This window comes from Bufo bufo, chromosome 8 (genome assembly GCF_905171765.1).
Source record: "Bufo bufo chromosome 8, aBufBuf1.1, whole genome shotgun sequence".
Lineage (NCBI taxonomy): Eukaryota > Metazoa > Chordata > Amphibia > Anura > Bufonidae > Bufo > Bufo bufo.
The window spans coordinates 219,837,982-219,865,219 of record NC_053396.1 but is presented as its reverse complement, the minus strand read 5'-3'; the positions used below and the strand labels follow the sequence as shown (position 1 = coordinate 219,865,219).

Here is a 27,238-nt window from a genome sequence, read left to right as displayed (position 1 = left end):
TAGTGCAGCAGAGAGCTCACATGTAGTAGTGCTAGTGCAGCAGAGAGCTCACATGTAGTAGTGCTAGTGCAGCAGAGAGCTCACATGTAGCAGTGCTAGTGCAGCAGAGAGCTCACATGTAGCAGTGGTAATGCAGTAGAGAGTTTACATGTAGTAGTGCTAGTGCAGCAGAGGGCTCACATGTAGTAGTGCTAGTGCAGCAGAGAGCTCACATGTAGCAGTGCTAGTGCAGCAGAGAGCTCACATGTAGCAGTGCTAGTGCAGCAGAGAGCTCACATGTAGCAGTGGTAATGCAGTAGAGAGTTTACATGTAGCAGTGCTAGTGCAGCAGAGAGCTCACATGTAGCAGTGGTAATGCAGTAGAGAGTTTACATGTAGTAGTGCTAGTGCAGCAGAGGGCTCACATGTAGTAGTGCTAGTGCAGCAGAGAGCTCACATGTAGTAGTGCTAGTGCAGCAGAGAGCTCACATGTAATAGTGCTAGTGCAGCAGAGGGCTCACATGTAGTAGTGCTAGTGCAGCAGAGGGCTCACATGTAGTAGTGCTAGTGCAGCAGAGGGCTCACATGTAGTAGTGCTAGTGCAGCAAAGAGCTCACATGTAGTGGTGCTAGTGCAGCAGAGAGCTCACATGAAGCAGTGAAGTGCAGGAGAGAGCTCACATGAAGCAGTGCTAGTGCAGCAAAGAGCTCACATGTAGCAGTAGTAATGCAGTAGAGAGCTCACATGTAGCAGTGCTAGTGCAGCAGAGAGCTCGCATGAAGCAGTGAAGTTTAGGAGAGAGCTCACATGTAGCAGTGCTAGTGCAGCAGAGAGCTCACATGTAGCAGTGGTAATGCAGCAGAGAGCTCACATGTAGTAGTGCTAGTGCAGCAAAGAGCTCACATGTAGCAGTGGTAATGCAGTAGAGAGTTCACATGTAGCAGTGCTAGTGCAGCAGAGAGCTCACATGTAGTAGTGCTAGTGCAGCAAAGAGCTCACATGTAGTAGTGCTAGTGCAGCAGAGAGCTCACATGTAGTAGTGCTAGTGCAGCAGAGAGCTCACATGTAGTGGTGCTAGTGCAGCAGAGAGCTCACATGAAGCAGTGAAGTGCAGGAGAGAGCTCACATGAAGCAGTGAAGTGCAGGAGAGAGCTCACATGAAGCAGTGCTAGTGCAGCAGAGAGCTCACATGTAGCAGTGGTAATGCAGTAGAGAGTTCACATGTAGCAGTGCTAGTGCAGCAGAGAGCTCACATGTAGTAGTGCTAGTGCAGCAGAGAGCTCACATGTAGCAGTGCTAGTGCAGCAGAGAGCTCACATGTAGCAGTGGTAATGCAGTAGAGAGCTCACATGTAATAGTGAAGTGCAGCAGAGAGCTCACATGTAGCAGTGAAGTGCAGCAGAGAGCTCACATGAAGCAGTGAAGTGCAGGAGAGAGCTCACATGAAGCAGTGCTAGTGCAGCAGAGAGCTCACATGTAGCAGTGCTAGTGCAGCAGAGAGCTCACATGTAGCAGTGGTAGTGCAATAGAGAGTTCACATGAAGCAGTGCTAGTGCAGCAGAGAGCTCACATGTAGCAGTGGTAATGCAGTAGAGAGTTCACATGTAGCAGTGCTAGTGCAGCAGAGAGCTCACATGTAGCAGTGCTAGTGCAGCAGAGAGCTCACATGAAGCAGTGAAGTGCAGGAGAGAGCTCACATGAAGCAGTGCTAGTGCAGCAGAGAGCTCACATGAAGCAGTGAAGTGCAGGAGAGAGTTCACATGAAGCAGTGCTAGTGCAGCACCCTAGGAAGAGACCCTGGCATTCACAGAGCACCACAGTCTCTTCAAACGATAAGGATCCGACAGTCGGACTCCCACCAATGAGATATTGATGCTTCATCCTGAGGAAATTAGTGCTAAACACTCGGACATCCCCTTTAAGGATTGGAAAAACATTGTATCACATTATTTGTATTTGTATCACATTACTATTCATTATTGTAACATTGTTTATTATACAAATATTTGTATCAATTTCTAAAACTTTTCTATAAGACTACATGCATGCACACAACACTGTTTTCTTGGCGGCCATCACACGGCCGTTTTCAGAACCATTGCAGTCTATGGGGCTATTCACATGGCCGTTTTTTTAACAGCCAGTTAACAGGGGGCAAAAAAAAAAAAATGATGTCCTATTTTTGCCTGTTTTCATGAAAATCAATGAGAACATTGATTGTGCTAGTTTTATATGGCCTTTTAGGGGTTAAAAAAAAAAAATCGCTCACTCCATCCACTTGTACGCGCAGAGGCAGTTGCTCCAGTCTTGATTGTGCAGGACCTGCTGAAGGACCTGTGCTGAGCGTGATGATGTCACCACATGATCATGCTGGGAGCACGCGGTGACATCATCACGCTTATGGCAGGTCCTTCAAAATCAAGAGTGGAGTGACTGCCTCTGCGCGTGCAAGTGGATGAGGTGATTATTTTATTTATTTTTTTGCTAAAAACAAACATTTAAGCTGAGCACCACTATGGGTGTCATTATGTCATTGGGGGCCACTATAGGAGACATTATTACTGCTGGGGGCCATTATGTATACTGAGGGCACTGCAGGGGTTGGGGGAAAAAAGCCAATGAAATTCATCCATGTTTAACAACAATGAAAAGCAGATGCAAAACAGCATTGAAAACGGACAGATGGACAGAAAACGGAAGAACAAATGTTTGAAAAATGGGCATTAAAAACTGTCTGTGTGTCTGTTTTTTTTCCACTGTTGTGTGCATGTAGCCTACATAAAACAAAAATCAATTACAAGTGTGACATCCAGGAAGTAGGTGAGCGGTGGAGTTCTGATTGTGAGTCAGAAGGTCTATAAATGGGTCTGCAGCATCGTCTTCATATATGATATTTATATAGAAAAGAGGAAGTAAAGCTATTACTGATGAATCAAGAGATACGGACTGCGGAATATTTACTCATCTGATTTTATACAAGGGGATTAGCTGTATCTATCTATCTATCTATCTATCTATCTATCTATCTATCTATCTATCTATCTATCTATCTATCTATCAGGTGAGGTCAAATACCAGACCGGAGTTTAAGTGCCAGTCCGGGTTTTGGCAGAACCTGGTTGTCCTTAAACAGGCAGCTGGGCTCAGCAGCTGAGTCTCTGTGTTGGAATCTGAGGTTTTGTGCCGGACTGGAGGGCTGAGACCTATGTGCAGGGGGAAAAGGCCCCCTAAAGCCTGCTGTCGACTACTGGAGGCAGAACTGCCAACAAGGTGACTTGTGCAATATGAACTTTCCATTGTGTGTGAATTAACACCAAATACTGCAAAGTGACATGTTGTTTTGTGCAACTGCCGCAAGTGTGAATAAACGCTGAAGTTTGGGTTAAGAACTTTTATTTTTCCTCTGTACTGCGTCCGCTTACCCTATCTACCAGAGTGAAACCCCACAATTGGTGGAGGATGCGGGCAGGTGTGGTTATATGTCTTACATCAAACCAACAAGATTACAACCTGTGTCCCTCGACAAAATGGAAGCTGTCGTGAAAGTGGCCTCGTGGAGGCTAACCTGCAGCAGCGGGAGGCTGATGAGCAGCAGCAAGAAACAAACCAGCTGCTGTTACAACATGTGATGGCTTTACAGGCGGCAGGAGCATCCCAGATCGCTTTTGGGAGGGGGGCAGTCAAACCCCGGAAATCTCCACCCCAGGCCCGGCGACTTGTGCAAACAAAACCTTCCCGGGATGTACCCCCTAAAGACCCGGCTCCGTAAGGGCTGACTGACTGTCTCCGTCGAGGTGAGCCAATGGGCACTAAGTATGGTTACCGCCACTCATTATATGCCAGGAAGCTGTCTGCCTCCGGTACCCCAGAGACTATAGACAACAACCACTTGTGCCAGGTGGAAGTAGGAAACACTCTGGCGGTGGAGTTGCTGGACTCAGGGAGTCTGGTGTCCCTGGTAAGGGCTACACTGGTACGGAACGCTGAGTATACTGGCCGGAAAGTCAGAGTAATGTGTATTCATGGAGACTTAAAAGACTACCCCATCGCAATGGTGTCTCTATCCACGGTTGCCAGCAGGTGGACCCACGAGGTGACTGTCACCACCAATCTACACTATAAACTAATAATAGGGAGAGACTTCCGGGTACTGTGGCCTTCTAAAAGAAATACCGATACCCATGAGACAGGGGTAACCCTAGCAGAGTGGCCCTGCTCAGGGGGGAGACCAGAACCCTGGGAACCCGAGACCGAAGGGCCAGAAGTAGGGGTGACCGCCACTTCGGTGGAAGAGGGGGAGACAGCCCCACTAAGTGTGACAGTGGTAGATGTGGAGGACTTTCCGCCGGGTCCTGAATTGACAGACCTCAATGTCTCTGGGGATAATTTTGGTACCACCCAATGTCGGGACCCAACCCTATCCTGAGCCTGGGAAAATGTCTTAATAGTAGATGGTGAACCACAACAACCTGGGGCAGAGTCAGTGTTTCCCCATTTTGTGGTTTATCAGGATATGTTGTATCGGGTAAAGCCTACTGGGTGAGCCTATTGAACAGTTGGTGGTCCCCAAGGCTTATCGCAAACTCGTGTTAGATCTAGCCCACCAACACATTATCGGGGGTCACCTGGGGCCGCAGAAAACTCAGGATCATATTCTACAGCGGTTTTACTGTCCCAGCATATTCAAAGAAGTGGAAGAGTTTTGTAAGTCTTGCCCGACCTACCAGATAACTAGCTCTCAGCCACATTTCCGTAGTCCCCTAGTACCTCTCCCGATTATCGAAGTACTGTTTGACCGAATAGCTATGGATCTCATAGGCCCAGTACCGAAGTCCGCCAGAGGGCATCAACAAATCTTAGTCAATCTAGACTACGCCACTCGGTACCCGGAGGCGGTGCCACTGCGACATACCTCGGCCAAACTGAGATGTTTTCTTGAGTAGGACTACCTAAAGAGGTTCTGACCGACCAAGGGACCACTTTTATGTCCAAGGTGATGAGGGAACTCTGTAAGTTGCTGCACATAAAACAACTACGGACGTCCGTTTACCATCCGCAAACGGGCGGTCTGGTAGAATGGTTTAACCAAACATTAAAAAATATGTTGAAAAGGGTAGTGTCTAAAGATGGGAAGGACTGGGACCTCCTTCTGCCCTATCTCATGTTCGCAGTGCGAGAGGTACCCTAGGCCTCTACTGGGTTCTTGCCCTTCGAACTGCTATATGGCAGACACCCTCGGGGTCTCTTGGATGTGGCCAAAGAGGTGTGGGAACAACAACCCACTCCACATAAAAGTGTCATTGAGTAAGTTACCCAGATGCTAGATCGGATAGAGACAGTGTTGCCTCTTGTTAGGGAGCATATGGAGGCCGCTCAGCGAGCCCAGAGTCGGGTCTATAATCGGCAGGCTCGGGTCCGTATCTTTAACCCGTGTTTCGATTCTGTTGCCGACTGTGAACAGTAAGTTCCTGGCTAGGTGGCGGGGGCCCACGAGGTACTCGAGAAAATTGGAGATGTAAACTACAAGGTACACCAGCCAGGGCGGCGAAAGCCATATGAATTTACTCAAACCGTGGAAAGATAGGGAAACCTGTACAGAAGGCCGGGTTTTCTAGGAGAAGAGGTACCGACCCCTTTGTCTGAACCAAAAGAGGCGGGTGCCACAGTAAACATTGCTGACAGCCTCGCCTCTATACAGACTCAAGAGGCCAGGGAGTTCGTTAGTCGGAACGCGAATGTGTTCTCGGACCTCCCTGGACGCACTTCCATAATCCAGCATGACATTGTCACTGAGCCTTAGGCAAAAGTCTGATTAAAACCATACCGGGTTCGGCGACAAGCCATATCGGAGGAGGTGCAGCTAATGTTGCAGCTAGACGTCATTGAGGAGTCAAAAAGTGAGTGAGCCAGTCCTACAGTATTGATACCCAAGCTAGACGGGACATTGCGGTTTTGTAACGACTTTCGGAAACTTAACAATATTTCTAAGTTCGACGTGTATCCCATGCCCCGGGGTGATGAGCTAGTCGACAAGCACGGTACTTTTCTGTTTTGGACCTCACGAAAGGGTACTGGCAGGTGTCCTTAACGGAGGCTGCCAAAGAGAAAACTGCCTTCGTCACATCTGAGGGGCTGTATCAATATAAGGTGTCACCCCCGCCACTTTTCAGCGACTAATGGACATTGTGCTTCGTCCACATCGTCGGTGCGCTTCAGCTTACCTGGACGATATTGTCATCCACAGTACCGACTGGGAAAGTCACCTACCCAAAGTGCAGGCTGTAGTGGACTCCCTTCGGAAGGCTGGACTAACCGCTAACCCAAAAAATGTGCGATAGGGTTAGAAGAGACTAAGTACCTGGGGTATTTCTTTGGGCGCGGAGTCATCAAACCCCAAGTGAACAAAATAGAGGAGATAAGAAATTGGGCCGACCTGTCACCACTAGGCAAATAAAGTCATTCCTGGGAATGGTGGGCTATTACATGAGGTTTGTTCCCCACTTGAAGGGACACAAGTCAGTGATGGTTTGCTGGGAGGATTGGGCGGAAAAGGCTTTCTCTGCTTTGAAGTCGGCCCTGTGTGGGTCCCCGGTTTTGGTGACGCCGGACTTCAAAAGGGAGTTTATAGTACAGACCGATGCCTCTTAAGTAGGCCTCGGTGCTGTACTGTCTCAGGAAGTCAACGGGGAGGAGCATCCCGTTATCTTCCTCAGCCGTAAGCTCACCCCAGCCGAGACCAGGTATAGTATAGTGGAGAGAGAGTGCCTGGCCATCAAGTGGGAACCCAAGTCTCTCTGCTATTATTTGTTAGGGAGAAAGTTCCGCCGGGTGACTGACCACTCCCCTCTCAAGTGGATGAGCCAGGCCAAGGACAAAACTTAAAGTGGATGCCCTGTCCCGAGTACCCTCAGGGTTGAACAAAGGAGGGGGGGTATGTGACACAGTGAGGCGTTGTGTCTGGTAAGGCAGAAATTTTCCTCCCAACATGTGCGGCTGGTTTCCAGCCAGGTGAGGTCAAATACTGGACCGAAGTTTAAGTGCTGGTATGGGTTTTGGCAGTACCTGGCTGTCCTTAAATAGGCAGCTGGGCTCAGCAGCCGAGTCTCTGTGTTGGGATCTGAGGTTTTGTGCCGGACTGGAGGGCTGAGCCCCATGTGCAGGGGGAAAAGGTCCCCTAATCCTGCTGTGGACTACTGAAGGCAGAACGGCCAACAAGGTGACTTGTGCAATATGAACTTTACATTATGTTTGTGAATTAACACCAAAGACTGCAAAGGGACGTGTTTTTTTGTGCAATTAACTCAAGTGTGAATAAACACTGAACTTTGAGTTAAGAACTTGTATTTTGCCTCTCTACTGTGTCCGCTTAACCTATCTACCAAATCGAAACCCCACACTATCTATCTATCTATCTATCTATCTATCTATCTATCTATCTATCGTACAAGGTAGTCTTATAGAAGTCAAAAGGGAATGGAGAGGAAAAGGAGGGAGAAGAGGAAGGGTCAGCAGGGTAGTGGAATCACAAGAAGGGCAAAGGAACTGGACAGGGAAACAAGATGGGCAAAAGAATATAGACAGATGGACAGAAGTGATGGAGGTAAAACCAGGGAGGGCAGAGACAAGTCAGGGGAAACAGGACAGTGGGCAGAGACAAGATACCCGTAGCAGAAGAGGAACAGTGAAATCTATACAGGGTGGGGGCACAGAGGCAGATCTAGGGGGCAGGTCATGGGAAGAGAATAAATAAAGGCATCACATCTTTGAGTAAAATAGTGCAAAAAAGTTTTAAATGACTCTATGAACTCACCAATTGTGCCCAGATTTGCTCCCTCACCACAAGAAATGGGAAACTGATCTGAACAAGATATTAACCCTGGACAATTGGCACAATCCTCTGTTCGCATTTAAGAAGGCCACTATATGCACCAATCACAGGGAACAATTATGCCAGATGACAAGATTCATGGGAGCATTGCTCCCATGAATCTTGTTCGGACGAGTGCTGGAGAGGGTGCGGTCAGAGGGGGGCTTTAACGCATATTTTCTGGAACTGCCCTGAGTTGAGAAAGCTAAGAAATGACTTAAACACATTGGTCATCATGATAGTAGGAAAACCAATAGCTGTTCCTCATGAATCAGCATTACTAAATATGGGAATAGATAAACTGAACCTTCTGGTCCTATTCCCGACAACCCTTATCCTCATTGCATACAGGATATTGATTGCGAAACTCTGGAAGACGGCAGCCATACCGGATATTAAAGATATCATAAACATTGTATCCAAAAATTACATCAATGAACAGATTTATGCAAGGTGCTCAGGCAGGAATGACAAAGTACTCTTGTTGTGGAATGCATGGCTGATACATTTCCCCAGACAGTGAATTGCGTTCTGTGTCAAGGATTGGTCAAGAGACAAGAGTTGACTAACAAATGGAAACTCTCGTCACATTCTCTTTTGTTGACTCTTCTTGTTATGAGTTGTTATACATGTTACATCTCTGAGTCTAGATAATGAACCTAATCTCGTATCTATAGCATAGTCACATGATTCTCTTACATACAACAATAGTGATAACATTAATGATTGTCCAAATGTTTACGATATGAATGCTAATACCCATACATGCAACATCTCTTTATTTGTTTGCTTTGTTACAACACATCATATCAGATTACATATTTGAAATATGATTGATAATATTCCTATGTGTATCTCTCCTTAAAATTTGAAATCCAATAAAAATCCCTTTAAGGCCTCTTTCCCACGGGCGTGTTGTGCCCCATTGCCTTATTGCGGAGCGCATTTGGGGATCCGCAATACACGGGTGCCGTTCCGTGGGCATTCCGCATCACGGATGCGGACCCATTCACTTCAATGGGTCTGCAAATCTGGAGATGCGGAATGGTGCGGAACGAAAGCACGGAACGGAATCCTACGGAAGCACTACAGAGTGCTTCCGTGGGGTTTTGTCCCCCGTACTTCCGTTCCACAAAAAGATAGAACATGTCCTATCTTTTTGCGGAACGGCCGGATCGCGGACCCATTCAAGTGAATAGGTCCGCGATCCGCTGCGGCTGCCCCACGGACTGTGCTTGTGCATTGCGGCCCGCAGCATGACCACGAGGCGCACACGCCCGTGGGAAAGAGGCCTAAAAGAAAGGCTTTAGACTTGGCTTCATGTTGTCTTGTTTCCTGGTTGGGGACACAGGGATGCACTATAAAGAATAGGTAAGTGGCCAGCAGCTGAGGACTCACCTCCGTCTCCAGGCTGAACTCCTTGTCGCATACTCCTGGAGAGCTGATCTTTGATTTCCCAAAGTCCTTAAAACTGCTGGAACGTTGTAACGAGAGCTGGAAAAGAAGGAACGCTGAATGAGAGGCCGAGAAAAAACTTTAAAGTAGCATCAAAGCATCACAGCATAACTTGTGATGATCCAGAAAAAAACAGTGTTACAAAATATTACATAAGAACGCTCAGGATCCACAAAATCCCCCCCCCCCCCCCCCCACTCGCCTTGCCTGTTTCTTAACTCATCTCCATTATGTCAAAGCTGTGACTACACTTCAGCTACAGGGCCTACAGTGAGTCTTAGGTAGTCTGAGACACACCTCCTGCCTCATCATTGGTTCCTGCTGCTGCTCCCTCCCGCCTCCCTGCAGCTCAGCCTCTTCTGATTGGCTGATGTATGTAAGGGTCTCCAAGCAGTTGGTACATTGAGAAGTGGTTTCTGTTAGAGCAAAGACAGACTGTGGAGTGACCCTAAAAATCCATAGGCAGTGAGAGGCTCCTGAAGAGGGACTTCACATTAAAAACTCAAAGACCGTGTTTTAGTATAACCCACCGCTGGCAGACGGAAGGGGCTTGCAGAACCTAGCAGAATGAAACTTCACATTCACACTACTCATGAAAATAAAACTACCACAAACAAAATATTTGGACTGCTCTCCCCAGATCCTATCTAGAGCTGTTAGCAGTCTAGCCTGGTCACAAACTCCTTCTAAGTTCCTCCTTAGAATGTGACATTTTTGAAATACCAGAGAAATGTGCAGGGACTCTAAAATGATCTTGTTTTGGTGTAATAAAAACGAATGCCGCAAACCAACTAGTTCCTCATGGACAAAAACACTAAACAACAAGAGTCTAGGAGAAGGCAGCGAACATCTAACATGGAGCCTTATGTATGGGATGTCCCGAGAATTCCTGAAATCATATTATCATTTTTCAAAGTCGACTTAAGTTACTTAATTACCAACAATGGAAAAATGTGACGTAGAAAATATTCCTCCATATAAAACGTATTTACTTATTTCTGAAAAGAGGTCAGAATGGCAATAAAAACAAAGGAGCTGCCATCCCCCACCATGATTATTCCATGATCCCAGGACCGCACTCATCAGTACTTCCCCTTGAAGCAAAAGAGAAGACTGCCCAAAAACCAGAAAGGAGGCAGTATTATAGTAGTTATATTATTGTACATAGGAGCAGTTTTATAGTAGTTATATTATTGTACATAGGAGCAGTTTTATAGTAGTTATATTCTTGTACATAGGAGGCAGTATTATAGTAGTTATATTCTTGTACATAGGAGCAGTATTATAGTAGTTATATTCTTGTACATAGGAGCAGTATTATAGTAGTTATATTCTTGTACATAGGAGCAGTATTATAGTAGTTATATTCTTGTACATAGGAGCAGTATTATAGTAGTTATATTCTTGTACATAGGAGCAGTATTATAGTAGTTATATTCTTGACATAGGAGCAGAATTATAGTAGTTATATTCTTGTACATAGGAGCAGTATTATAGTAGTTATATTCTTGTACATAGGAGGCAGTATTATAGTAGTTATATTCTTGTACATAGGAGCAGTATTATAGTAGTTATATTCTTGTACATAGGAGCAGTATTATAGTAGTTATATTCTAGTACATAGGAGCAGTATTATAGTAGTTATATTCTTGTAGATAGGAGCAGTATTATAGTAGTTATATTACTGTACATAGGAGCAGTATTATAGTAGTTATATTCCTGTACATAGGAGCAGAATTATAGTAGTTATATTCTTGTACATAGGAGCAGTATTATAGTAGTTATATTCTTGTATATAGGAGCAGTATTATAGTAATTATATTCTTGTACATAGGAGGCAGTATTATAGTAGTTATATTCTTGTACATAGGAGCAGTATTATAGTAGTTATATTCTAGTACATAGGAGCAGTATTATAGTAGTTATATTCTTGTAGATAGGAGCAGTATTATAGTAGTTATATTACTGTACATAGGAGCAGTATTATAGTAGTTATATTCTTGTACATAGGAGCAGGGCCGCTGATAGGCCAGTACAGCTGGCCCAGTTGTACCGGGCCCGGCTGGCAGGGGGGCCCGGGCTGCCGACTCCCGAGCCATTTTAATTTTTTTGCTGTCAGTGGGCTGGCTCCAGTAACAGCAGGCAGTGTGGGGGCGGCGCTCACTCACTGACGTCACACGCCTGCTCCTCCCACTAGGCGGCGCAGGCGCGTGACGTCAGTGAGTGAGCGCTGCCGCCCGCACTTGTTACTGGAGGCTGGAGGGTGGAGGGAGGAGGCAGGAGCTGAATGTAAGGTAGTATTTTAGTAAAGAGATGAGCGCTGTGCCTGTGCTAAAATTAAAGTTACTGTCTGCAGCCTGCACGGCTGCACCGATTTATTAATGTATACTACTGTGAGTGGCGGGGGGGGATCTATATGGATGACGTCATGACGGCACTGTTATAGGGAGGGCGGGGGATCCGTGGATGGCACTGTTATGGGGGGGGGGGGGTCTGTCATGTGGATGACACTTATGGGGGGGGCCGGGGGGTCTGTGGATGACACTTATGGGGGGGATCTGTGGATGGCACCATTATGGAGGGGGATCTGTGGATGACACTGTTATGGGGGGGATCTGTGGATGGCACTGTTATGGAGGGTATCTGTGAATGGCACTGTTATGGAGGGGATCTGTGGATGACACATAGCATAAGATGCTATATATGGTATGTGTCATCCACAGATCCCCCTCTATAACAGTGCCATCCACAGATCCCCCCATAACAGTGCCATCCACAGATCCCCCCATAACAGTGCCATCCACAGATCCCCTCCATAACAGTGCCATCCACAGATCCTCTCCATAACAGTGCCATCCACAGATCCCCTCCATAACAGTGCCATCCACAGATCCCCTCCATAACAGTGCCATCCACAGATCCCCTCCATAACAGTGCCATCCACAGATCCCCTCCATAACAGTGCCATCCACAGATCCCCTCCATAACAGTGCCATCCACAGATCCCCTCCATAAAAGTGCCATTCACAGATCCCCTCCATAACAGTGCCATTCACAGATCCCCTCCATAACAGCGCCATTCACAGACGACCCCCCAGCGCCATAAATATCACTTGTAGACAAATCTGCATGTTGTTTCAAGGCGGCGTCTGGGGAGGGGCCAAGGGCGGGGCCAGGGGTGTGGCTGAAGGAGGGATCAGGGGGTGGAGCTGAAGGGGGCCCCGTCATGTATGCTGTACGGGGCCCCATGATTTCTATCAGCGGCCCTGCATAGGAGCAGTATTATAGTAGTTATATTCTTGTACATAGGAGCAGTAATATAGTAGTTATATTCTTGTACATAGGAGCAGTATTATAGTAGTTATATTCTTGTACATAGGAGCAGTATTATAGTAGTTATATCCTTGTACATAGGAGCAGTATTATAGTAGTTATATTCTTGCACATAGGAGCAGTATTATAGTAATTATATTCTTGCACATAGGAGCAGTATTATAGTAGTTATATTCTTGTACTTAGGAGCAGTATTATAGTAGTTATATTCTTGTACATAGGAGGCAGTATTATAGTAGTTATATTCCTGCACATAGGAGCAGTATTATAGTAGTTATATTTTTGTACATAGGAGCAGTATTATAGTAGTTATATTCTTGTACATAGGAGCAGTATTATAGTAGTTATATTCCTGTACATAGGGGCAGTATTATAGTAGTTATATTCTTGTACATAGGAGGCAGTATTATAGTAGTTATATTCTTGTACATAGAAGGCAGTATTATAGTAGTTATATTCTTGTACATAGGAGCAGTATTATAGTAGTTATATTCTTATACATAGGAGGCAGTATTATAGTAGTTATATTCTTCTACATAGGAGCAGTATTATAGTAGTTATATTCTTGTACAGAGGAGCAGTATTATAGTAGTTATATTCTTGTACATAGTAGCAGTATTATAGTAGTTATATTCTTGTACATAGAGCAGTATTATAGTAGTTATATTCTTCTACATGGGAGGCCACATTCTAGCTGTTAAGTTACTGTACACAGGTGTTTCATCAAGGGATTAAACTGAAACCAGAATTTTTTTTTTTATGTCTATGCTATTCACAGAATTATAATGATAAATATCACTCAGAATTAAAATTGTTTCTTTTTTTCTTTCCACTGTATCTGCATTTCTGTGGTGGAGAAACAAGGATGGAATCTATAATATATTTGTTTTAGCGAAACCTTTCCTCCCACATGAAACCAAAGGAGAATTCATTTTTCACACAGCTTAGATTAAAAAAAAAATCTCATTTAGTTTCTTTTTGTTGGCTATATTTCTAAGTTTCTCGATTGAATAATCTTCTGTATAAAATGTCTTCATGTTTCCTCGATCATCAGATTAGAAATGTTGTAATAAATTTGACAGAAAGCTAATGTATGTGAACATTATTTTCTTCCCATAGAAAGTTATAGTTAAAGAATTTTACAGTTTTTACTTTATGAAAAGCTGATGGTTTATGTGAAGCAGCAGCCAGAGATTTGCTTTTCTTTTTTACTTATGCCAGTGTGTTATAACATGAAGATATATTCAGTGAAGTGTTATTTCCTTCTTAGTAAAACCTGTATTATACATAATAATTAAATGGGTTCAATAAGAAAGAACCAAAAAATGCAAAAAGAAAAAAATTTAACAGAGAAAAACACAGATATCTTTGTTGAAATTTTCTAAAAGGTTGCTAATTTGATAAAAACCCATTTTTAAAATAATTTTATGAATATTTGGATATTATCTACATTAAAAAATACTATTTTTTTAAATGCATGAAATTACCTATATTTTGCTGACCCAAGTAACATCCTGTATAATTCTCCAGAGCTGCACTCATTATTCTGCTGGTGGAGTTACTGCGGGACTTTTCTCAATCACTTTATGCCACAATTGTAGCGTAAAAAAGTCGCACATTATGGCGCACTGGATCTTCAGAAAAGTGCTGAGAAAAAGGAGGCGTGGCTTCGTACCACCGCTGCATTTACTATATCTTTCGCTAGAAAATGGCGGCAGTTATAGCTGGAGTCTACACCAGCCTGTAGCTGACGTAGACTTCAGTTTCTGGCACACAGCTAGGCAGAGATGCGCCTGATTTGTTAAGAGGCTACTCCTTCTTACCAATTCATGCGCATCTCACCCCAATGCAGGGAGATCAAGACTGGAGGATGGATCCGCTTGTCTTGTTATATCTCCCCCACTGCGTACATACATTACATGAGTTATCCTGTACTGATCCTGAGTTATATCCTGTATTATACTTCAGAGCTGCACTCACTATTCTGCTGGTGCAGTCACAGTGTACATACATTACTTACCCTGTACTGATCCTGAGTTATATCCTGTATTATACTCCAGAGCTGCACTCACTATTCTGCTGGTGCAGTAACTGTGTACATACATTACTTATCCTGTACTGATCCTGAGTTACATCCTGTATTATACTCTAGAGCTGTACTCACTATTCTGCTGGTGCAGTCACTGTGTACATACATTACTTATCCTGTACTGATCCTGAGTTACATCCTGTATTATACTCCAGAGCTGCACTCACTATTCTGCTGGTGCAGTCACAGTGTACATACATTACTTACCCTGTACTGATCCTGAGTTACATCCTGTATTATACTCCAGAGCTGCACTCACTATTCTGCTGGTGCAGTCACTGTGTACATACATTACTTACCCTGTACTGATCCTGAGTTACATCCTGTATTATACTCCAGAGCTGCACTCACTATTCTGCTGGTGCAGTAACTGTGTACATACATTACTTATCCTGTACTGATCCTGAGTTACATCCTGTATTATACTCCAGAGCTGCACTCACTATTCTGCTGGTGCAGTCACTGTGTACATACATTACTTATCCTGTACTGATCCTGAGTTACATCCTGTATTATACTCCGGAGCTGCACTCACTATTCTGCTGGTGCAGTCACTGTGTACATACATTACTTATCCTGTACTGATCCTGAGTTACATCCTTTATTATACTCCAGAGCTGTACTCACTATTCTGCTGGTGCAGTCACTGTGTACATACATTACTTATCCTCTACTGATCCTGAGTTGCATCCTGTATTATACTCCAGAGCTGCACTCACTATTCTGCTGGTGCAGTCACTGTGTACATACATTACTTATCCTGTACCGATCCTGCGTTACATCCTGTATTATACTCCAGAGCTGCACTCACTATTCAGCTGGTGCAGTCACTGTGTACATACATTACTTATCCTGTACTGATCCTGAGTTACATCCTTTATTATACTCCAGAGCTGTACTCACTATTCTGCTGGTGCAGTCACTGTGTACATACATTACTTATCCTCTACTGATCCTGAGTTGCATCCTGTATTATACTCCAGAGCTGCACTCACTATTCTGCTGGTGCAGTCACTGTGTACATACATTACTTATCCTGTACTGATCCTGAGTTACATCCTGTATTATACTCCAGAGCTGCACTCACTATTCTGCTGGTGCAGTCACTGTGTACATGCATTACTTATCCTGTACTGATCCTCAGTTACATCCTGAATTATACTCCAGAGCTGCACTCACTATTCTGCTGGTGCAGTCACTGTGTACATACATTACTTATCATGTACTGATCCTGAGTTACATCCTGTATTATACTCCAGAGCTGCACTCACTATTCTGCTGGTGCAGTCACAGTGTACATACATTACTTACCCTGTACTGATCCTGAGTTACATCCTGTATTATACTCCAGAGCTGCACTCACTATTCTGCTGGTGCAGTCACTGTGTACATACATTACTTACCCTGTACTGATCCTGAGTTACATCCTGTATTATACTCCAGAGCTGCACTCACTATTCTGCTGGTGCAGTAACTGTGTACATACATTACTTATCCTGTACTGATCCTGAGTTACATCCTGTATTATACTCCAGAGCTGTACTCACTATTCTGCTGGTGCAGTCACTGTGTACATACATTACTTATCCTGTACTGATCCTGAGTTACATCCTGTATTATACTCCGGAGCTGCACTCACTATTCTGCTGGTGCAGTCACTGTGTACATACATTACTTATCCTGTACTGATCCTGAGTTACATCCTTTATTATACTCCAGAGCTGTACTCACTATTCTGCTGGTGCAGTCACTGTGTACATACATTACTTATCCTCTACTGATCCTGAGTTGCATCCTGTATTATACTCCAGAGCTGCACTCACTATTCTGCTGGTGCAGTCACTGTGTACATACATTACTTATCCTGTACCGATCCTGCGTTACATCCTGTATTATACTCCAGAGCTGCACTCACTATTCTGCTGGTGCAGTCACTGTGTACATACATTACTTACCCTGTACTGATCCTGAGTTACATCCTGTATTATACTCCAGAGCTGCACTCACTATTCTGCTGGTGCAGTCACTGTGTACATATATTACTTATCCTGTACTGATCCTGAGTTACATCCTGTATTATACTCCAGAGCTGCACTCACTATTCTGCTGGTGCAGTCACTGTGTACATACATTACTTATCCTGTACTGATCCTGAGTTACACCCTTTATTATACTCCAGAGCTGCACTCACTATTCTGCTGGTGCAGTCACTGTGTACATATATTACTTATCCTGTACTGATCCTGAGTTACATCCTGTATTATACTCCAGAGCTGCACTCACTATTCTGCTGCTGCAGTCACTGTGTACATACATTACTTATCCTGTACTGATCCTGAGTTACATCCTGTATTATACTCCAGAGCTGCACTCACTATTCTGCTTGTACAGTCACTGTGTACATACATTACTTATCCTGTACTGATCCTGAGTTACATCCTGTATTATACTCCAAAGCTGCACTCACTATTCTGCTGGTGCAGTCGCTGTGTACATACATTACTTATCCTGTACTGATCCTGAGTTACATCCTGTATTATACTCCAGAGCTGCACTCACTATTCTGCTGGTGCAGTCACTGTGTACATACATTACTTATCCTCTACTGATCCTGAGTTGCATCCTGTATTATACTCCAGAGCTGCACTCACTATTCTGCTGGTGCAGTCACTGTGTACATACATTACTTATTATGTACTGATCCTGAGTTACATCCTGTATTATACTCCAGAGCTGCACTCACTATTCTGCTGGTGCAGTCACTGTGTACATATATTACTTATCCTGTACTGATCCTGAGTTACATCCTGTATTATACTCCAGAGCTGCACTCACTATTCTGCTTGTACAGTCACTGTGTACATACATTACTTATCCTGTACTGATCCTGAGTTGCATCCTGTATTATACTCCAAAGCTGCACTCACTATTCTGCTGGTGCAGTCGCTGTGTACATACATTACTTATCCTGTACTGATCCTGAGTTACATCCTGTATTATACTCCAGAGCTGCACTCACTATTCTGCTGGTGCAGTCACTGTGTACATACATTACTTATCCTCTACTGATCCTGAGTTGCATCCTGTATTATACTCCAGAGCTGCACTCACTATTCTGCTGGTGCAGTCACTGTGTACATACATTACTTATTATGTACTGATCCTGAGTTACATCCTGTATTATACTCCAGAGCTGCACTCACTATTCTGCTGGTGCAGTCACTGTGTACATATATTACTTATCCTGTACTGATCCTGAGTTACATCCTGTATTATACTCCAGAGCTGCACTCACTATTCTGCTGCTGCAGTCACTGTGTACATACATTACTTATCCTCTACTGATCCTGAGTTGCATCCTGTATTATACTCCAGAGCTGCACTCACTATTCTGCTGCTGCAGTCACTGTGTACATACATTACTTATCCTGTACTGATCCTGAGTTACATCCTGTATTATACTCCAGAGCTGCACTCACTATTCTGCTGGTGCAGTCACTGTGTACATACATTACTTATCCTGTACTGATCCTGAGTTACATCCTGTATTATACTCCAGAGCTGCACTCACTATTCTGCTGGTGCAGTCACTGTGTACATACATTACATATCCTGTACTGATCCTGAGTTACATCCTGTATTATACTCCAGAGCTGAACTCACTATTCTGCTGGTGCAGTCACTGTGTGCATACATTACTTATCCTGTACTGATCCTGAGTTACATCCTGTATTATACTCCAGAGCTGCACTCACTATTCTGCTGGTGGTGTCACTGTGTACATACATTACTTATCCTCTACTGATCCTGAGTTACATCTTGTATTATACTCCAGAGCTGCACTCACTATTCTGCTGGTGTAATTGGTGCAAAGTTTTGCTGACAATGTTACTGCTGGCAATGACATAAACACGTCAGAGTGCAGAGAGCATTGCATCTTTCCTGTATGAGGCTGTGTAGCCATAGGCCAGTCAGAGAGTCCATGTTGACCCCTGCCCACCGTTGAAAGCACTTAAAATGGGCACAAGAACATTTAAACTGGACCACAGAGCAATGGAAGATGCATTTTGCTGTGGTTTTGAGACCCCATGCTAGATCCTACAGTAAAAAAGCAGATGTAAAAGCTGTCTAAGAGGTGGCACCAGGTACACTCTGGGAAGAAGGTGGCCCGGGCTGATGAATCGCGTTACATCATGTGGACGGCCAGGTGTGGGCATCATTTACCTGGGCAGCAGATGGCACCAGGAGCACTATGGGCGGAGGACAAGCCATGTGACGTTCTGGACAATGTTCTTCTGGTAATCTTATGGATTTGATACATGCCACCGACCTAACCACTGTACAGCAAGTACCTCCTTCATAGCAGTGGCTCCCCCTAGTGTCAGTGCAATCTATCAGCCCTGACTACATTTAAAAAATCTCTCGGAATGAGGAACATGACAAAAGGAAGAAGGTGATGATCTCAATCTGATTGTCATCTGTGCTGCAAAACAAGTCCGATGTTGGAGACTGCATAAAAAAAAACGTACAGGATCTGCTGCTAAGGTACCAGATCCCACAGGAGGTTCTGTGGAGTCCATGTCTTCAGGCGGGGACCTGCACAATAGTGTTATGGCTGATCAGTGTGTAGTCACTGTGCTGCCCGCAGAGCCTTCTGCATGTACAATACATAATACGGATGATAATGAGAGAAATGACACATTGTAACGAGGCTGAACCTCTGGTTTCCTCCTGTGTATAGCATGCGGTTTCTTCTTCTTCACCCTTAGGGACAGATGCTGAAGTCTCATATTCTCACTTCTGTAGATGCCGTTTGCAGATATGAGATATTAACCCCTTGCCTCCCTGAAGCGCCTGCACGCCGCCTGCACATGCACAGCTTGGCAGGAAGCACATTTACACCTGAGCAAGCTGCAGAGAAGTGACGCCAGCCAAGTCGTATAGGGCAGAGAAGTGACAAGATGTTCTGGGTTCCTGCATTTTCTATAAAGGGAATACACTTTCCACACCTGACATGTAAATGGCGCCGTCTAGACAGATGGAAGGAAGTTATGTCCTCTTACTTATTGCTTAAATTCAAATGCAACATAAAACAAGTTCTAATAGATGTTCCTTCTTCGTTGGTTTGATGGTTCCTCTAGTTTTTACAGAGAGATGTTACCAGAAGAACCAAGAATCTCCCCCTCATTGATCTTCTAAGTCTTGAAAACAAGTGCGCACAGTGTGAAACCCAAATATAAAATATGGGATCCACTTATATTGCACTTCAAGCGCAGGAAGCTGAATCCACCTTAACAGAATGTCCATCCGAAGAGAAAAGAGGTGCAATTGGCAGCATGGCTCCTTTAAGTTACCCATAGGACTCATGTTCTGATTAGGACCTGCTCAGTGGAAGGACGTGCTGGCCCCTTGCAATGAAAAGAAGTTGACATGGCTAGTGCGTCACCCGCCCCTCAAGAGCAGCCAACGGGGCCCTGTTAAAAGCATCATGGGGCATAATCTCTGGAGAGACATGCTGGGGGTGAGCTCTGAGAAAGGCCTGCTGAAGCAGGTGAATAACATGAATGTACCTCCTGAATGTGGCATGGTAGCTCTGAATATTATGCACAGAAGAAGAGGACCAGACAGTAAATGGGACCTTGGGGCTTGAGACCTGAACAGTAGTCCTTGGCTAGGGATTAGGAGTGGCCATCAGTTTAACTGTAATGATCCGTTGACAGCCAAAGAGGTTAAGTGCAGGCCAAAAGTAGAGTGGGAGAGGAAGAGGGAGTCTCCTTCCCTGCAAGTCTGTGATGTGAGGGTGTCAACCCCTTTAGAAGATGACCTGGAGAAGAAATGTTTGCCGATGAGACAACTTTATTGACTAGTGACAAGCTGATGTGGAGGGGCTGATGGGAGGAGAAGGAGCCAACATGCAGGTTAGAGAAGCACTTGGGTTAGTGCACTGGACAGGAAGCACAGTCCCTGGCCTGGGTGTCAGTGCCCACTTGGACTGTAGAACCCCTATTTATAATATGGGCATCCCAGATGAGGTGCCCTGCTCAGTACTCATCTGGGATGTACTCAGTACTCCCCAGTCAGAGCTTATTGTTACTGACTCACCAAATCCCCGTCTTCCTTTTTGCACAGCCATCGAGGTCAATGGGGGAGCTCCTATGACGCAGATAGTACTGGGCTCAATGGGGTGAATTGATTCTATGTTTTCAGGCGTAAAAAAGCTGCAAAGCCCATTTTGCAAAAAAAATAAATAAATGGTGACATCTCTTTTACGCCTCACTCGCCACTCTTTAAAAGGTGGTCGGGGGTATGGGCGGATCGGATGCAAGTTGTATGCAGAGACAAATTTAAGATAACTTGACTGAAAACTGGAATTTGATAAACCTAACTCCTAACTGGCGTAGATTTCAGCCCCTGGCACATGGACCTCCCACCAGTCTTAGTGAATATCCATCAGAAGTGATTTGTTTTCCCTAGAGGTGGCTATAGGCAAAATGAGACGGGGGAGAAGTTGGCTGCGGGGGCCCCCGGCTGGCTGCCATAGCAGTAGCATCGTCTACATCCATGAGGCTGCTGTCTAGTCGTTCAATTGTCCTCATCTCCTGACTACCACCGTTGGCAATAATAACTGTCTAGTAGTCAGGTTGCCTTCCAGTGTGCTCCTAATGTCATAAAAAACTCAAATTAAAATTCCTTTTCCCCTGGAGACTTTTGACCTGATACTATTGGCTGCACCTCCACGATTAGCTGCATCGTCCACATTATATGCACCGACTGCAGCTTTACAGGAATCCTATGAGATGACTAATGATGGCAAATGCCACATCTCATCCTGAAACAGCTGAAAACTGCAAAAACTATAAAAAAAATTAAAAAACACACTAAGGGGTCGGAATCCTCCAGATGCCAAATCAGAAAAAGAGGGGCTGATTGAAGTGCACACTCCTGGTTACATTGTTGCCAGCTGTCTCTCCTATGCTGTCAATGTGTTACAATGTGTCAGTCCTCCTGCCTGGGTGACCACCATTACAGTCCATATAGGTGCAGGACGTTCTACCTGCCGTACAGGAGACTCCCTCCACATGTCACAGACTTGCTTAGTAGCGATGATAATTGATTGCCAGGAGTGAGCTTTATGGGAACCAGAATACACAGGGTGTCAGGGGGGGTTCTGGCCCTCGGACCCCCAATACCAGACGTTCATGGCATATCTAATGGATGGGATACAGCACTGATTGGATAGTTGTCATAGTGTAGAGATATACCCCCAACGGGTAACCGCCAGAAGGACCTTTATTCATAAACTTCTAGCAGGAATAACAGAGGAATGGAACAAGTTAAAGTCAAGAAAACACACAAGAAAAAAAAAAAAATAACCAGAATGCTGCCTTCTCACGATAATTAGTCCCGTCATGGTGTCCTATAGACTTGGATACATCCGTATCATTTTTGTATTATGTCTTTATGGGGATGTTTAACTACAGTTAATTAAAGGGTAATTCCTCTCCAAAAAGTCAAAAACTCCCTATTTATGACTTTTTGAAGCCAGTGCAGGGCTTGGTTAAATTCCCCTCTTTGTCTTGATTTTGACTTATAGCACAACTTATACTCTAGTCGCATCCAGATCTGCATCCAGGGTTCTGCTGGTTGCTCCTGCAGCTTAGCTACACTCTACTAACATGGGACCTACTACCTTACCTATGTAACTGCCATTTGAATTTCCATTGCATGAACCAGCAGAATTGTGAATGCAGCTCTGGATGTGACTAGTGAAGCAAAGCTTTGTGCATTTATGTGTCTGTACCACATGGTCGTTTTTCTTTAATAGAGAAGTCTGTAAATCAGAGCGATGCTCATGTTCAGGTTGGATTTCTGCAGTTTTGATGACTGTCGCAATTTCCCGTTAGATGACAGGTAGTCAACGTCCGGACCTGAAAATCAGACAATTGCGGTTTTACGAGCGCTCTGTGGGCAGAAAATTCTGAAAAATACTGGAAAATGTCACAATGATTGTGATGAGGTCCCTTCCCTGGCTTATAAAGAGGTGCTTGATGTATAAAAACGTTATCATTTATGCTTTATCTCCATCAATGGGGGGGGGGGGGGGGGTCCAAGCCAATACCTGGGGGCCATGGCTGTAGGGAGGTGCTGAAAATACCAACTTGGGCCCCCTCTCTACCAAACGACTACATCAATCTCTGCGCGGGCTCCAGGACTGCAGCACTCCCAGGGAGAGACGTAATTAAACATAATTAAAGAGTTAAGTGTCTGTGATTGGCTTTATCGCCGATCATGGACAATGTGTCCGGGTGTGTAAAACAGCAGACATGCCACAGCTGCCGTGCCCACACAGCTTCTGAGAGGACAGGTTTAAACCCTGGACTTCTGTCATATATTTACGGTGCAGGTGCAGGTGGAAGGCACAGACACAGCTGAACTACAGTGACCAGCAGGCACAATATACATACCAGGCAGTCTGGACCTAGACTGGGGTCTGCACCCAACTTTCCTGGATGCACTGGAATCTCGTTTGCGCGCAGAGTTGGAGGAAGCCTATTATAGGACTTTGCCCCACACTGGCGGTCTGCACGTCCTCCTCCTGGCGCCCCCAGCGTGGTCCTGTGATGTCACCACGCTGCACCGTCCCAAAGATCCTCTGGGCACCAGTGCTGCAGCTTCACCCCCGATCACTGTGGTGATGTGCAGTTTGGGGGTCCATGGCCGAACTTCTCAGGGGCCACAATCTCGGGTGGCCGCCCTAATTGACCCTATTATGACTTGCCATCGGTAACTTGGACAACCCATTTATCCTTTACCTATTTATCTATTACATGTAGTGTTGTTAGTTTTCTGCTTGTATCTCACATGATAGGCTTAGATACAGTGGCTCAGCAGACAGCATCATACATGATAGGATTAGATACTCAACTCAGAAGACGGTATCACACATGAAAGCATAAAATACAGCATTGCAATAGACAGTATCACACATGATAGGATTAGATACACAGCTCAGCAGACAGTATCACACATGATAGGATTAGATACACAGCTCAGCAGACAGTATCACACAGGATAGGATTAGATACAGCAGCTCAGCAGACAGTATCACACAGGATGGGATTAGATACAGCAGCTCAGCGGACAGTATCACACATGATAGGATTAGATACAGCAGCTCAGCAGACAGTATCACACATGATAGGATTAGATACAGCAGCTCAGCAGACAGTATCACACATGATAGGATTAGATACAGCAGCTCAGCAGACAGTATCACACAGGATGGGATTAGATACAGCAGCTCAGCGGACAGTATCACACATGATAGGATTAGATACAGCAGCTCAGCAGACAGTATCACACATGATAGGATTAGATACAGCAGCTCAGCAGACAGTATCACACATGATAGGATTAGATACAGCAGCTCAGCGGACAGTATCACACATGATAGGATTAGATACAGCAGCTCAGCAGACAGTATCACACATGATAGGATTAGATACAGCAGCTCAGCAGACAGTATCACACATGATAGGATTAGATACAGCAGCTCAGTAGACAGTATCACACATGATAGGATTAGATACACAGCTCAGCAGACAGTATCACACAGGATAGGATTAGATACAGCAGCTCAGCAGACAGTATCACACATGATAGGATTAGATACACAGCTCAGCAGACAGTATCACACAGGATAGGATTAGATACAGCAGCTCAGCAGACAGTATCACACAGGATGGGATTAGATACAGCAGCTCAGCGGACAGTATCACACATGATAGGATTAGATACAGCAGCTCAGCAGACAGTATCACACATGATAGGATTAGATACACCGCTCAGCAGACAGTATCACACATGATAGGATTAGATACACCGCTCAGCAGACAGTATCACACAGCATAGGATTAGATACACCGCTCAGCGGACAGTATCACACATGATAGGATTAGATGCAGCAGCTCAGTCTATTAGCTACATATTATGCCGTCCAGCACCGTGCGGAGGTACATGCTGATGAGGTGCTCTAGCGCTCTGTATACTTTGGATACTGGCTACATGAATTTGTTGTTGTGTAGCCTGAACCTCGTGATGATGCAAACCATGGCCAGCAGACTGAGAAATCACCATGCTATGTACCATAGGGCCAACACAACTTTGCTATATCTATTTAAAAGGGGGAATCATTATTTTTTTTTATCTGCATTGTGGGGTTACATAATGCACATGTGCGGCATTCATACATTGTGATGAGGAACACCATGTACCCTCCTACCTTCTTCTTCTCCTTGTCCGAGGCGTTGGACGGTTTCCGCCGTAACATCTCGGATTGTGATTCTTCTAGTAGATATGATAAGTGGATATATCAGGACTGGCACAGAATTGGGCTCCTTCTCTCTGCTGTGAAATGAGGCAGCACATTACAGGAAGCCAGATCACGTGATCTTCCAAAAAGTCACTTTAGAGCGTCACCGCGGGCCTAAGAAGACCTGTAAATGAGGAAGGAAACCGCAGCAGTCACGACACCCCCCGAAGAGACAGCAGCAGCAGATTACCCTAATATCACACTCATCACTTACCTTAATGAGCCCAAAGTGATCTACACTGGTCAACAATAGGGACTTTTCCTATGTACAAGTATATAACTACTATAATACTGCTCCTATGTACAAGAATATAACTACTATAATACTGCTCCTATGTACAAGAATATAACTACTATAATACTGCCTCCTATGTACAAGAATATAACTACTATAATACTGCCTCCTATGTACAAGAATATAACTACTATAATACTGCTCCTCTGTACAAGAATATAACCACTATAATACTGCTCCTATGTAGAAGAATATAACTACTATAATACTGCTCCTATGTACAAGAATATAACTACTATAATACTGCTCCTATGTACAAGAATATAACTGCTATAATACTGCTCCTATGTACAAGAATATAACTACTATAATACTGCTCCTATGTACAAGAATATAACTACTATAATACTGCTCCTATGTACAAGAATATAACTGCTATAATACTGCTCCTATGTACAAGAATATAACTACTATAATACTGCTCCTATGTACAAGAATATAACTACTATAATACTGCCTCCTATGTACAAGAATATAACTACTATAATACTGCTCCTATGTACAAGAATATAACTACTATAATACTGCTCCTATGTACCAGAATATAATTACTATAATACTGCTCCTATGTATAAGAATATAACTACTATAATACTGCTCCTATGTACAAGAATATAACTACTATAATACTGCTGCTATGTACAAGAATATAACCACTATAATACTGCTCCTATGTACAAGAATATAAGTACTATAATATTGCCTCCTATGTACAAGAATATAACTACTATAATACTGCTCCTATGTACAAGAATATAAGTACTATAATATTGTCTCCTATGTACAAGAATATAACTACTATTATACTGCCTCCTATGTACAAGAATATAACTACTATAATACTGCTCCTATAAACAAGAATATAACTACATAATACTGCTCCTATGTACAAGAATATAACTACTATAATACTGATCCTATGTACAAGAATATAACTACAATAATACTGCTCGTATGTACAAGAATATAACTACTATAATACTGCTCCTATGTACATGAATATAACTACTATAATACTGCTCCTATGTACAAGAATATAACTACTATAATACTGCTACTATGTACAAGAATATAACTACTATAATACTGCCTCCTATGTACAAGAATATAACTACTATAATACTGCTCCTATGTACAAGAATATAACTACTATAATACTGCTCCTATGTACAAGAATATAACTACTATAATACTGATCCTATGTACAAGAATATAACTACAATAATACTGCTCCTATGTACAAGAATATAACTACTATAATACTGCTCCTATGTACAAGAATATAACTACTATAATACTGCTCCTATGTACAAGAATATAACTACTATAATACTGCTCCTATGTACAAGAATATAACTACAATAATACTGCTCCTATGTACAAGAATATAACTACTATAATACTGCTCCTATGTACAAGAATATAACTACTATAATACTGCTCCTATGTACAAGAATATAACTACAATAATACTGCCTCCTATGTACAAGAATATCACTTCTATAATACTGCTCCTATGTACAAGAATATAACTACTATAATACTGCTCCTATGTACAAGAATATAACTACTATAATACTGCTCCTATGTACAAGAATATAACTACTATAATACTGCTCCTATGTACAAGAATATAACTACTATAATACTGCTCCTATGTACAAGAATATAACTACTATAATACTGCTCCTATGTACAAGAATATAACTACTATAATACTGCCTCCTATGTACATGAATATAACTACTATAATACTGCTCCTATGTACAAGAATATAACTACTATAATACTGCTCCTATGTACAAGAATATAACTACTATAATACTGCTCCTATGTACATGAATATAA

The 27,238-nt window shown here is 43.7% G+C and overlaps 1 protein-coding gene across 1 annotated transcript in view; it reads right to left on the bottom strand.

Annotated features, from left to right (window-relative positions):
* The window catches only part of SASH3 (SAM and SH3 domain containing 3), a 37,715-nt gene extending 12,540 nt beyond the window's left edge, over window positions 1-25,175 (bottom strand). The window contains exons 1-2 of the mRNA XM_040405387.1: window positions 25,006-25,175; window positions 9,245-9,340 (exon numbers count right to left, since the gene is read on the bottom strand). Of these exons, the coding sequence (XP_040261321.1) occupies window positions 9,245-9,340; window positions 25,006-25,053 (144 nt within the window). The 5' untranslated portion in view covers window positions 25,054-25,175. The remainder of the gene's footprint in view (window positions 1-9,244; window positions 9,341-25,005) is intronic.
* Between the last annotated feature and the right edge of the window lie 2,063 nt (window positions 25,176-27,238).